The 14,462-nt window shown below is 41.2% G+C and overlaps 1 protein-coding gene across 2 annotated transcripts; it reads right to left on the reverse strand.

The window, feature by feature from the left end:
- Window positions 1-5,792: 5,792 nt before the first annotated feature.
- PAGE1 (PAGE family member 1) lies at window positions 5,793-13,883 on the reverse strand. Of its 2 annotated transcripts, none has more exons than XM_033201168.1 (6): window positions 13,758-13,883; window positions 12,621-12,691; window positions 12,025-12,118; window positions 9,226-9,351; window positions 7,964-8,089; window positions 5,793-5,905 (listed from the first exon to the last, which is right to left on the reverse strand). In XM_033201168.1, the coding sequence occupies exons 2-6, from the start codon at window positions 12,681-12,683 to the stop codon at window positions 5,883-5,885; spliced, it is 432 nt and encodes a 143-aa protein (XP_033057059.1). In that variant the 5' UTR covers window positions 12,684-12,691; window positions 13,758-13,883; the 3' UTR covers window positions 5,793-5,882. The 2 variants fall into 2 exon arrangements, with proteins under 2 accessions (XP_033057059.1, XP_033057060.1); XM_033201169.1 differs by having other exon boundaries at window positions 13,748-13,883.
- Window positions 13,884-14,462: the final 579 nt, after the last annotated feature.

Raw genomic sequence — 14,462 nt, forward strand, 5'->3', positions numbered from 1 at the left:
TCTTTATATAGTCTAGCTATAGGGCCCTTGTCAGATATGTGGTTGGCAATTATTTTATCCCAGTCTGTGATACGACTTGCCTTTTCATCTCCTTAACAGGGGTCTTTCACAGAACAAATGTCTTTGATTTTGATAAAGTCCAATTCGTCAATTTTTCCTTTTAAGGATTGGGCTTTTGGTGTCAAATCTAAGAACTCTTCACCTAGTCCTAGGACCCAAAGATTTTTCTCTTATGATTTGTTTCTAAAGGTCTTAGAGTTTTACATTTTGCTTTAAGTCCATGATTCATTTTGCACTAATTTTTGTATAAGGTGTGAGGTTTAGGTCAAGGTTTAAATTTTTTTGCTTGTGGATGTCCAATTGTTCCAGCACAATTTGTTGAAAAGGCTCTCCTTTTTTAATTGGATTGCTTTTGCATCTTTGTCAATAATCAGTTGGAAAGCTCGGTGTGATGGTGCGTGCCTGTAATCCTAGTTACATGGAAAGCTAAGGTGGATCACTTGAGCCAAGGAGTTCAAGTCCAGTGTGGGCAACATAGCAAGACCCCACCCACCAAAAAATAGAATCAGTTGTGTGGGTCTATTTATGGGTTTTCAATTCTGTTCCATTGATGTATATCTATCTCTTGGACAATGTAATAATTTCTTTGGTTACTATAGCTAGATGGCAAGTCATCAGTTAGAGCAATTCCTCCCAATATATTCTTTTCAAAATTGTTTTAGCTATTCTAGGGCTTGTGCCTTTCCATATGAATTTTAGAATAAGCTTGTCTATGTCTACAAAAAACTTGATAGGAATTGCATTAAAATTAAAGATCTATTTGGGGAGATTTGACATCTCCACTATTTTGAGTCTTCCAATCCACAGACACAGTATGTCACTCCATTTACTTAGGTCTTTGATTTATCAGTCTCTTGCAAATTTCAGCATACACATCTTGCACATGCTTTTAGATTTATACCGAAGTATTTCGTTTTCTTTAACGCAATTGTAAATGGTATTATGTTTTTAATTTCCAGTTTCCACAAGTTGTTGTTAATACATAGAAGTGCAATTGATTTTTGTGTATTTATCATCTTGTATTCTGCATCCTTGCTGAACTCACATGTTAGTTATAGAGGGGATTTTTTTGGTATATTCTTTGAGATTTTCTATATAGCCATCTGCAAACAGGGATAGTTTAATTTCTTCCATTTCCATCTGTATTTCTTATTTTCTTTCTTTCCTTCTTTCTTTCTTTCTTTCTTTCTTTCTTTCTTTCTTTCTTTCTTTCTTTCTTTCTCTCTCTCTCTCTCTTTCTTTCTTCTTTCTTTTCTTTCCTTCTTTCTTTCTTTCTTTTTTTGTCTTATTCCACCGCTAGAACTTCCAGTAGTATGTTGAATAACAGTGGTGAGATACATACATCCTTGGGTTTTTCCTGGCCTTGGGGGAACACATTCAGTCTTTCACAATTAAGTATGATTTTTAGTTTTTTTGTAGATGAACTGTATCAAATTGAAGAAATTCCACTGTATTCATGGTTTGCTAAGTGTTTTTTTTTGTTTACTGCCTCAATTGATATCATTATGTCTTCTTGGTGGATTGATCTTTTTATTATGTAATGTCCCTCTTCATTTCTAGTAATTCACTTTGCTCTGAAGTCTACTTTACTGAATATTAATGCAGTCACTCCCAGTTTTTTTTTTTTTTTTGAGATGGAGTCTCACTCTGTCACTCAGGCTGGAGTGCAGTGGCACGATCTTGGCTCACTGCAACCTCTGCCTCCCAGGTTCAAGCAATTCTTCTGCCTCAGCCTCCCGAGTAGCTGGGAGTACAGGCGCGTGCCACCATGCCTGGCTAATTTTTGTATTTTTAGTAGAGACAGGGTTTCACCATATTGGCCAGGCTCGTCTCAAACTCCTGACCTCATGATCCACCCACTTCGGCCTAAAAAAGTGCTGGGATTACAGGCGTGAGCCACCACACCTGGCCCACTCTCAATTTTTAAAAGATTAATGTTTGCATTGCATATGTTTTTCCATTCTTTTAGTTTCTATCTACATATGTGGTCATATGTGAAATGAGTTTCTTGTACATGGCATATGGTTTGATTATTTTTTATCCACTCTGTTAATCTCTATCTTTTAATTGGCCCAGGAATGAATATTTAAATTTTTTCAGTACTTATTAATTTTTTAAAAAATTAACAGACTCTTTTTCTAAGAGAAGTTTTAGGACCACATCAAAATTGAGAGGAAGGTATAGAGATATCCCATATACTCCTGGGCCCAACACATGCGCAATTCTCCCCATTATCAGCATCCCCCAAAGGAGTGGTACATTTGTTACAATTCAACCTGCAATGACATATAATTATCACCCACAGTCCATAGTTTACATTAGGATTCACTCTTGGTGTTGTACATTTAATAAGTTTGGACAAAGGTATAATGACATGTACCCACCATTATAGTATCATACAGAGTAGTTTCACTGCTCTAAAAATCCTCCATGTTCCACCTATTCATCCCTTCCTGCTCTATAACCCCTGGCAACCACTGATCTTTTTATTGTCTCCATAGTTTTGCCCTACCCATAATATCATATAGCTGGAATCATACAGTATGTAGCCTTTTTAGACTGACTACCTTCACTTAGTAATAGAAATAAAGTTTCTTCCATGTCTTTTCATGGCTTGATAGTCCATTTCACTTTATGGCAGAATAATATTCCACTGACTATCTGTAGACAGTTTATTAATCCATTCACCTACTGAAGGACACTTTGTTTGCTGCCAAGTTTTGGCAATTATGAATAAAGGTGCTTAAACAAGCAATCATGCACACTTTTGCAACAGAAAAAAACAGAAAGTCCCGCCACAAAAAAAAAGAACATTTAAAGAAGAAACAATGGAACGTTTAGAAATGGAAGATATGATAACCAAGAAAAATTCCCACTGAATGGGTTCAATAGCAGAATGGAGACAAGCAAAGAGTTAGTGAACACAAAGAGATAAAAAAATAAATTGTTCTATCTGGTCAAGAGCAGTGACTTACACCAGTAATCCTAGCACTTTTGCAGGCTGAAGTAAGACGACAGATGGCTGGAGGCTAGCAGTTTGAGACCAGCCTGGGCAACATAGTGAGACCTCATCTTTACAAAAAACAAATAAAAATAGCTGAGTGTGATGACACGTGCCTGAAGTCAGCTACCGTGAAGGCTGAGGGAGGAGGATCCCTTGAGCCCAGGAGTTCAAGGCTGCAGTGAGCTATGATCTCACCACTGCTCTCCAGCCTGGGCAACAGAGTGAGACCCTGTGTCTAAAACAAAACAAAAAGAAATTGTTCAATATGAACAAGTCAGAAAGAAACGGAAAGAAAAAGGAATACAACCTCGTGGACCTGTAAGAAAATACTAAAATATCTATCATTTGTAGCATCAGAATCACAGAAGAAGTGAAAATGTTAGGGAAACGGGAGCCTAGGACAGCCAGAGTGACACCACTTGAAAATCAACTCCATCTTGAAATTAGCAAGACACATTCCTTGCCAGTCACAACCCATGGTCCTAAGATGTTTGCAGTTGAGAAAACAGACTAAAGATACCTAGAAGGACATACTCCCACAGCAGCGGAAAGTGCAGGGGTCCCAATACCCATAACAATATATGCTTTCAAAATAATTATAGTTATGCTTTGATGGACTTACATACTAGAAAGTCAAGGATAGTTTTCTTTAAATCAATAGAACGATAAATTTCATCATGCTGTTATTCCACTCACACAAAGGTATGGGCAAGTTGAGTCTTTACATAGACAAGACCCCTATGTAAGTGTGAGGAAAAGAAAAAGAGATCAGACTGTTACTGTGTCTACGTAGAAAGAAGTAGACATAAGACTCCATTTTGTTCTGTACTAAGAAAAATTCTTCTGCCTTGAGATGCTGTTAATCTGTAACCCTACCCCGCAACCCTGTGCTTGCAGAGACTTGTGCTGTGTTTACTCAGGGTTCAGTGGATTTAGGGCTATGCAGGATGTGCTTTGTTAAACAAGTGCTTAAAGGCAGTATGCTTGTTAAAAGTCATCACCGTTCTCTAATCTCAAGTACCCAGGGACACAAACACTGCGGAAGGCCACAGGGACCTCTGCCTAGCCTAGGAAAGCCAGATATTGTCCAAGGTTTCTCCCCATGTGATAAACTGAAATATGGCCTCGTGGGAAGGGAAAGACCTGACCGTCCCCCAGCCCGACACCATAAAGGGTCTGTGCTGAGGAGGATTAGTAAAGAGGAAGGCCTCTTTGCAGTTGAGATAGAGGAAGGCATCTGTCTCCTGCTCATCCCTGGGCAATGGAATGTCTCAGTGTAAAACCCGATTGTATGTTCTGTTTACTGAGATAGGAGAAAACCGCCTTAGGGCTGGAGGTGAGATGTGCTAGCGGCAGTGCTGCTCTTTAATGCACAGAAGTGTTTGTGAAGATGTTTGCATACATGCACATCAAGGCTCAGCACCTTTCCTTAAATCTATGACTCAGAGATCTTTGTTCACGTTTTCCTGCTGACCCTCTCCCCACTATTACCCTACTGTCCTGCCACATCCCCCTCTCCGAGATGGTAAAGATAATGATCGATAAATACTGAAGGAACCAGTGCTCTGTATGCTAAGCGCTGGTCCCCTAGGTCCACTTTTCTTTCTCTTACTTTGTGCCTCTTTCTTTTCTCAAGTCTCTCGTTCCCCCTGACGAGAAATGCCCACAGGTGTGGAGGGGCAGGCCATCCCCCTCATATAAGAAAAACATGGCCAGGCCAAGGCTCACACCTGTAATCCTAGCGCTTTAGGAGGCTGAGGTGGGCAGATCACCTGAGCTCAGACGTTTGAGAGCAGCCTGGGCAACATGACAAAATGTCATCTCTACAAAACAATAGAAAAACTAGCCAGACATGGTGGCATGTGCCTATAGGCCTATTCAGGAGGCTGAGGTGGGAGGATCCCTTGTGCCCAGGAGGTGAGGATGAAGTGAGCTGTGATAACACCACAGCACTCCAGCCTAGGTGACAGAGTGACACCTTGTCTCAATTTTTAAAAATATAAAACAAAAAAGTACAAATTTATCAATCTAATTCACTACTTTAACAGATTAACAAAAAAAATGCTGTGATAATCACAATAGATGCAGTGTTTGATGAAACTCAACATATATTCAAAATGAATACTCTCAGCAAACTAGAACAGAATGGAATGACTGACTGTTGAAGTCAATCTACAAAAAAAGTACAGCAAATATGTTGAAATGTTGAAAATTTTCCACTTCTGATCAGGGATAACACAGGGATGTCCACTACCACCATTATACCAGGTGGGTCTGCCCAATGCCCCTAAAATCAGAAAAGAAATAAAAGTGTTTAAAATGGCAGCAACAGGCCGGGCGCAGTGGCTCATGCCTGCAATCCCAGCACTTTGGGAGGCCGAGGTGGGTGGATCACTTGAGCTCAGGAGTTCAAGAACAAACTGGGCATCATGGCAAAATCACGTGTTTACAAAAAATACAAAAGAAAACAGAAAAAAAAGTGGCAGAAACAAAATTGTTCTTATTCAAAGATGATATGAATCTGTATGTTGAAAACTGAAAAGGATCTATAAGTAAACTTTTAGAATTACTAAGCATATTTAACAAGGTTGCTGGATAGAACTCGGGATGTAGGATTATGCCTCTACATACCAGCTCAAACAGCTAGCATATAAAATGTCAAAGAATGATACAACTTTCAGAGCATCGAATACTGGAAATAAAATTAACAAAAGATGCACAAGACTTCTTGCAGAAGGATGTAAAGCTTTATTGGGAGAATTTTAATGGTCAAATTGCCAACACAGGAGCATCCTGCATCATTTCAGCGTGTCTTCTTTTAACGTTGTGATTGCCCTTCATCTGTAACAGAAACATAACAGTTAGGAACATGACTTAGAGCGATTATTTAGATGACCCTAAAGGCACACAAAGGACACTACATTTGGGTTTTGTAAAATGGACTACAATAGAACCCTAAGGGCGATCCTGTATCTTATAGCCAAGTAACCTCCTATAAACTTTGACGGTAGACATGTAGAATTTAAAGGTAATTAATTCCGTAAACATAAAGTGCTTCCTTTAAATCCAGAAGCACTTGTAATTAACAGTCAGAAATTTGGAAAACACATGTGTAAAACATACTTCAGTGGATTACTCAGAAAGTACTGGAGTCATGGTCTTTGAACTTCAAATCTTACCAACTGATGCCTCAAAAGCTGAAACTTACATGCAACATTTGATATGGTTAGAGATCACATATGTGTCTACAGTCTTATTAGCAATAGTGGCTCATGAAGACTGACAGGAGGGCAGGGAACGTGAATAGCACAGGCATCTTACTCACACCCATGCTGAGCATCACTGACCTACATCCCACAGAAAATAGAAACTAAATGGTCTCTCACCATTTGATTATTCACTCACTCAAGGTTTCCCTCGGAGAAAGATTTAAAAAGCAATTATTCATTAAGGGCCAGAGAATCCCAGCTTGGGCACATAGTGAGACTCGTCTGTACCAAAATTTTTTTTAAAAAAAACAGCTCAATCAGGCATAGCAGCTTGTGCCTGTAGCTCCAGCTGCTCAGGGGGCTGAGTTGGGAAGATCGCTTGAGCCTGGGAGGCCGAGGTTGCAGTGAGCTGAATCACATCACAGCACTCCAGTCTGGGTGACAGAGTGAATTTGTCACACACATACAAAAAAAAAAAAAAAAAAAAAAGCCAGAGAATTCAAAAATTGACAGAACTTAAGAACAGGCATTCAGTCTCCACACAGAAACTAACATGAAGCAGAGTGCCCCTCACTTTCTTAGTAGCAATGAAATCTCAATTCAGAGGTTTTCAGATGATTCAGGCCAGGTTTGATGATTTATGATGAACAAATCATGCAAAATAGATGATCTCTGTATCCCATGCATTCTATGCAACAGGATCAGAGTGTGAAGAACCAGAATGGAAAAGGATTTCAAAATAGCTGATTTAAACTCACTATTTTCATAAAACCAAAGATAGTTTTTTTTTTTTTTTTTTTTTTTTTTGAGGGGGCGGAGTCTCGCTCTGTCGCCCGGACTGGAGTGCAGTGGCCAGATCTCAGCTCACTGCAAGCTCCGCCTCCCGGTTTACGCCATTCTCCTGCCTCAGCCTCCCGAGTAGCTGGGACTACAGGCGCCCGCCACCTCGCCCGGCTAGTTTTTGTATTTTTAGTAGAGATAGGTTTAGAAGGTAAGGGATTTGCTCAGAATCTCACCAATGATGTAAGAGCTGGTATTAGAATCTGCATCAGTGCTTCAGCATATTTCACACCAAGTGATGGGTGTTACAATGTGTTATGTATTTGTTAAAAGTAGATCTTTACAAAAGCATCTGAATATCATGAGCTATTGGTTTAAGGATTTATACTCAAAAGTTGTAATTCAATATGGCTTTCACTCAGTTTGTTTCTGTATCTGACAGTCTATAAGTTGGGTGCTGGAACCTGAACTACGTTTCAAATAACCTTTATATAAGAGCTCTATTATTAAAGAGGCAGTATTGTCACCTCTGTGTTATTAAAAACATAATACTGGGCCAGGCGCAGTGGCTCATGCCTGTAATCCTGGCACTTCAGAAGGCTGAGGCAGGTGGAATACCTGAGATCAGGAGTTTGAGATCAGCTTATGCAAAATGGCAAAACCTCGTCTCTACTAAAAATACAAAAATTAGCTGGATGCGGTGGAGCACGCCTGTAATCCCAGCTACTTGGGAGGCTGAGGGAGGAGAATTACTTGAACCTAGGAGGCAGAAGTTCCAGTGAGCCAAGATGGCACCACTACACTCCAGCCTGGTTGACAGAGCAAGACTGTCTCAAAAAAATAATATAATTATAATATGATACTGTGGAGACAGACACCCTACAATTTGCATGCCTAATGGATTGATTACCTTCTTCAGGTGTTTTCACCTCCTCTGGGTTTGGCAGGCCCAACTCCTGGACATCAGGACCATCTCCACGCTCACACCCAGTCTTCGGGTCAACCTGTTCCTGGCTATCTGCTTCAGGCTCTGGCCCTTAAAAAAAAAAAAAAACATATATTATGTATATATGTATATGTATATGTATATCAATTTAAGCAGTAAAACATGAAATATGAATAAGGAAATAATATTCATGCTCTCAGTTTTATTAAATAAAAGCTTTCACTAGTGTATTAATAAATGTGTTGATAAGAATCCCAAGAATATTATTTCAGGAGTCTGTTGGCAGAAAAGAGGAAAACAGGGTTTTCCAAATATTACCCTCTTCCTTTCCTAAGACTGCCCTCAGACAACTTTGTTGCCCTCTTTGCACTTCTCTGTTATTCCACTTCTGATTGTCCTAATCATATTAAATGACTCAAGGCTGAAACCCTGTTTCTCATAGCACTTACACTCCTGGCACTTAGACTCCTACATGGCATGAGTAGCACCAATAAACACTGAGTGAAAAAAGGTCTTTAAAGAATACATGAAAAATCCCCAAATCCTGAACATTCTGCACACCAACTTGTCTATCCTCTTCAAAATGTCAGTATCCTGAATGACAAAGAAAAATTAAGGAAACATTTCAGATTAAAGGAAACTAAAAACACATGACAAGCACATGCAAGACGTGATCCTAAACTGGACTCTGGATCAGAAAAAGAAATTCTATAAAGGAAGTTATCTGGGCCGGGCATGGTGGCTCACACCTTTAATGCCAACATTTTGGGATGCCAAGGCAGGCAGATCACTTGAGTCAGGAGTTCAAGACCAGCCTGGCCAATGTGGTCAAACCCTGTCTCTACTAAAAATACACAAAAAAGGAAACATTTATTGTCAGGTGCTGTGGCAGGGCTGCAATCTCAGGACTTTGGGAGGCTAAGCTGGGTGGATCACCTGAGGTCAGGAGTTCGACATCAGCCTGTGCAACATGACAAAACCCCGTCTCTACTAAAATTACAAAAATTAGCTGCCTGAGGTAGCACATGCCCGTAATCCTAGCTGCTCAGGAGGCTGAGGCAGGAGAATCACTTGAACCCAGGAGATGGATGTTGCAGTGAGCCAAGATCGGGCCACTGTACTCCAGCCTGGGTGACAGAGTGAGACTTCATCTCAGAAAAAAAAAGAAAATTATAATACTGTGGAAACAGACACCCTACAATTTGCATGTTTAATGGACTACCTACCTTCTGCAGGCAGTTTCATCTGCTCTGGGTTTTGCAGGCACATCCTCTTGGCATCAGGACCATCTCCAAGCTCATAGCCAGTCTTCGGCTGCACCGGTTCCTGGCTATCAGCTTCAGGCTCCTGCCCTTGAAGATAAAACAAAATTATCATTTTAAGCAGCAACACATGAAATATGAATAAGAAAATAATATTCATGCTCTTGTCTTACTAAATAAAAGCTTTAGTTACTGTAATAAACGTGTTGATAAAAATCCAAGAACATTATTTCAGGAGTCTGTTGGCAGAAAACAAGAAAACAGGGTTTTCCAAATATTACCCTCTTCCTTTCCGAAGACTGCCCTCAGACAACTTTGTTGCCTCCTTTGCACTTCTCTGTTATTGTATTTCTGATTGTCCTTATCGTATTAAATGACTCAAGGCTGACATCCTGTCTCTCATTAGCATTTAGACTCCTAGCACCTAGCAAGTTATATGGCATGAGTAGCCACCAATAAATGGTGAGTGAAAAAGCAGTCTTTAGAAACTACACGAAAAAGCCCAAAGTGCTAAACATTCTGCAAACCAACTGGTCTATCCTCTTGAAAAATGTCAGTATCAGCCAGCCGGGCGTGGTGGCTTATACCTGTAATCCCAGCACTTTGGGAGACTGAGGTGGGTGGATCACCTGAGGTCAGGAGTTCGAGACCAGCCTGGCCAACATGGTGAAATCCAGGCTCTGCTAAAAATACAAAAAAATACAAAAAAAAAAAAAAAAAAAATTAGGCAGGCGCAGTGGCCCTTGCCTATAGTCCCAACTACTCAGGAGGCTGAGGCATGAGATCTCTTGAGCCTGGGAGGCAGAGGTTAGAGAGAGCCTAGATCTTGCCACTGCACTCCAACCTGGGCAACAGAGTGAGACTCTGTCTGAAAAAAGAAAGAAAAAAGAAAATTATCTGGATAACTGGCAAAATCTGCATATACTCTGTATATTAAATGACTGCAGGTTCTTATTGTTAAATTTCCTAAGTTTGATCATTGTGCAGTGATTATCCAAGGAATGACTTTTTCTTTGTTCTGAGGATATATAAACACTCTCAAGTACTTAGGGTAAGGGCCATAATACCTGAAACTTTATCTGAACAATGGAGCATTAATAAGAGTAAACACAATATCCATAAGTGTGTATGTGAGTATGTGGGTAGCAGGGTAAGAGAGGGAGGGAAGAGATATGAAACCAATGGAGCAAAAGCTATTAACAACTGGTGAATCTAGGTGAAAAGTATATGAGTTAATTATACTATTCTTGCAAATTTTCTACAAATGTTATGTCTTGAAAATATATAAAGTAAAAACTTGTAAGAATATATGACAACTACATTGAACTTTAGGAAGACAGAAGTTTTTTTTTAAATTGTGGTAAAAAATACACATAACATAAAATTTACCATGGTAACTTGCAACATTACCAGCAACTAAGAACAAACTTTACATGTTTGTTTTCCTATATAACGAAACATTAATTAATTAATTAATTTATTTATTTGCAATGAGGTCTCACTATGTCTCCCAGGCTGGTCTTGAACCCTAGACTCAAGCGATCCTCTCACCTCAGCCTCCCAAGTAGCTGAGACTATGATTGCACAGCACTAAGCCCAGTTTGAGACCTTTCTACTAAATGACAATCTAAGGATAAACCACAGGACATGTTTAATGCTTACATTCAGCCACAGAATACCAAGGGCAGTGTGTATCAGCTAAGAAATCTGAAGTCTACAACATGGATAGGATTTCAGTTACAATTACAGTGTCAATTTCTGAAGGATTGATTAGCTGAATGGATTTGAGGACTATGGGAAATCTTACAGTCATGACACCCATTATCTACTGGGGTAAATAGAAACTGAACTTTGTTCAAGTAAAGTTACATTTAGGTTCAAAGGTCCTAAATGTAATATTCCGTAAATGAACCCCATGTAGAACAAAGCATCAAAAATAACATTATTTGTGAATTACAGCAAATATACTGTCTCACTCTGAGAATAAAGGAATGGGTGGAGAGCAATTGATGGGCATTGCTGTCAGTCTTATTCTAGAAACCTTTAACAGTGAATCCTTAGAATAATCCATGACCTGAGTTTTGTAATTGTTTTGCTTCAAAATATTTTATCTCGGAGAAGTTATTTCCATCTCATGTTAATCTCAGGATAATTCCTTTTTTTTTGGTTTTTCTAACCGTAAAAGGATTTAATCACTTTCTAAAAGCCACTTAAAAAATCATACTACACCAGCTACCTGTATGGCAGTATCCTGAATTCTCCAGCTTTCATCAAACTTACCACATAAAAATATCAAAGGAAATGGTGGCCAGCAATGAGCAACTCAGTTTTTGGAGTTGCTCCTGCTCCTCTGAACTGGGTCTATTCCTGGGCCAGTATTAAGCTACCTTACAGTAAAGCATTTGAGTTTTAAGCACTTTCAGCAAAATCATTTACTATTGTTACAGCAACATAGATGGTAGGAAGACACAAACTTTGGAACAAAACACAAATTTTGTATTCACCAGTCAAGTGTTCTTGGACAAAACACAATCCCCGAGCCTTGTTCTCTCATTCATAAAGTGGAGAAATTTTATCATAGTGAGGGATTTATTTCCCTAAGGTAAGCTGCAAACTATACCCTCTTCACTTTTCCAGTCAATTTCTAGGCATCGCTTGCATCGTTTTCATTCCTCCTGTTCCTGGTATGTGACAATGCATGAGACATACACACACACAAACACACACACACCCACCAACAGGCATTCTTCCCTTTCCCTTCACCTTGAGCTCCAGATGCTTCCTCATCCTCTCCCTCTTCAGCAGAATCCTGACTTTGAGTTGGTGATTCCACTTCTTCAGGTAGCTCATCACTGGACTGCTCGTGGTGGGGCATACGTGTGTGAGTGTGCAAATACAAAAAGTTTTATTAATACATGTCAAAAAATATGTACATATATACACACAGAAAATGCATAGATGTTTCTGATCATAACTAAACCTAAAGACATTTCTCCAACTTTATTTTATATGGTTAATAAGGCTACTCTACCCACAGAAAGGTTACTGCGAGAAAAGTTACCCACAAGGACTTTGGAAGCGATTATACTCTATGTTGGAGTAGATGTGTATAATCTATGTGTCATTAACAAGCAAAGCATGAGAAGGAAGTCATGGCCAAAAGCTGGAGAACACAAGAGAAAAAAAATCCTCCTAAATCAATATTTCTTTCACGAGATGCCAGAATCATTTTTTATCAGCATGAACTACCTTTATTAGTGTATCTATACTAATGCAACAATACTATCACAAAAATTAATTTATGCTAATAGAAAACATCGAATTAACGTTAAAGCGCTCAACAGCATATGCCCAATTACCTCAGAAGATTCTACAAACATTCTTGGTCTACGCCGATAGATTAATCTTTTCCGAAAACCCATATTTCACACTGAAAAGAGAAAACCGTGACTGGGAACATGCACTTGAGAGGACAGCTATATTCGATCACTTCCATGGCTAAATATTAACTTGTCATTTTAATTTTGAAAATACTCTCAAAATAAGTCCCAGAGTTAAGTGTAAGTGTGTACGTTTTCTGAGTGCTTGCAAAGCCACTTATGCTCCCCAAGCTGGCAGTGCAGTCATCTTAAGGCGTGTGGAAAAGGCAGAGGACATTATTTTAAAATTTCTTTTAGACACAGGATCTCGCTCTGTTGCTCACGCTGGAATGCAGTGGCGTGATCACACTTCACTGCAGCCTCGACCTCCCGCTCAAGCGATCCTCCTGCCTCATCTGGAGTAGCTGGGACTACAGGCGCGCACCACTGCGCCCCCCTGACAGAGGGCATTTCTGATGAGGTTTAGTTTCACAAGCAGACTCCACATGAAAACACTAGTGAATCACAATTCCCGTGACTGCTGCTTTTGGCACACTCCCACTTACTAGAGCCATCACTCGCCTCAAATCAAGTTTGGTTGGACGGCACAGCCTCTCCCAGTCCTTCCCATTGTTTCTGGACCTTCCATGGCAGAGGTGAGACCTCGCCACGCCTCTCACTCGGGTGCTTCTCACTCAGGCACTCCCCACTCCACACCGCTGGGGGGCACTCACCAGCCCGCAGCCTTGCCAGGTTCCAGGCCCCTTCTTTACCGCCATCTTCACCACCCACATCCCGCCCCAGGGCCCTATTCAGGATTCAGGAATGTGCCCTGTGTCACGGGTTCCTATCACCTCGGGACTTTGACCCCTCCAACAGCACCCACAACACTCGCCCCATTTTCACCTGAGCCCCTGACCGCCTCCCCTTCACGGCCCACCTTCCTCCTGTCCTGGCCCCTTCATGACCACAAAGTCAATGGTGGTGTTGCAGCCTGTGAGGAGAAGGAGGACGAGCTCGAGGCCCCTCTCTTTCGGAGGCCACTGAGGCCCTTCTCCCTCAAAAGCCACAGATCACCACACCAAGGACCCACCGAACCTGCCCTAAGCCCACTGGCTCCTCCTCACCCTCACTCACACTTCAGCCCCCAGGAGGACTGACCTGTGGATCTACCAGCTGAGTCTCAGTAGAGGAAAAAGTGTCCGGATAGCACAAAGGTGACTGCACACCGTCACAGCTCCCTGCCGTTCTCCACGTGGGCGAAGTGGCGGACGGGAAGACACCCAGTGAACATGCGCACTGAGGCCGGCACCCAAGGAGCATGCGCAGCTACCGTGGTGCGGGGGAAGAGGGGGGGCTTCAGTTCCCAGCACCACGCCCCACACTCCCGATTTTCATTCCTGTGAAGATAATGGAATCCGACCTCCCTCGGCTGTTTCATATGCCTCGCGTACTCAAATACCTCAAATAGTGCTCCCCTCAAAACTCATTCCACCTTCAACTGAGCCACCCTCCAGTCCAGGGCCCTCTCTTGCTCTGGCCCCACCATAGGAGCAAGGACCATGGTGGCTGCCTGTGAAGCGAGGTAGACCACCTGCTAAAACAGAAATAGCAACATACCCCATAGCATTTTTTTTTTTTTTTTTTGAGACGGAGTCTCGCTCTGTCGCCCAGGCTGGAGTGCAGTGGTGCCATCTCCACTCACTGCAAGCTCCGCCTCCCGGGTTCACACTGTTTGGAGGAACGGAGGCAAGATGGCGCAATTCCGGGTTCTTCACCTTCAGCTTTCCCGCGCCCAGGAAAGACACAGGTCCACTAGGCAGGCGCAACCCGACCTCCGAT

This window comes from Trachypithecus francoisi, unplaced genomic scaffold (assembly GCF_009764315.1).
Source record: "Trachypithecus francoisi isolate TF-2019V2 unplaced genomic scaffold, Tfra_2.0 Lachesis_group6, whole genome shotgun sequence".
In the NCBI taxonomy this organism is placed as follows: domain Eukaryota; kingdom Metazoa; phylum Chordata; class Mammalia; order Primates; family Cercopithecidae; genus Trachypithecus; species Trachypithecus francoisi.

Coding starts and splice junctions, on each gene's coding strand:
- PAGE1 (XM_033201168.1), bottom strand. CDS start 12,683: ATGGGTTTTCGGAAAAGATTAATCTATCGGCGTAGACCAAGAATGTTT. Junction 8,090..9,225: donor GATGAAACTGCCTGCAGAAG/GTAGGTAGTCCA, acceptor TTTTTTTTTAAG/GGCCAGAGCCTGAAGCAGAT. Junction 5,906..7,963: donor GGTGAAAACACCTGAAGAAG/GTAATCAATCCA, acceptor TTTCTGTTACAG/ATGAAGGGCAATCACAACGT.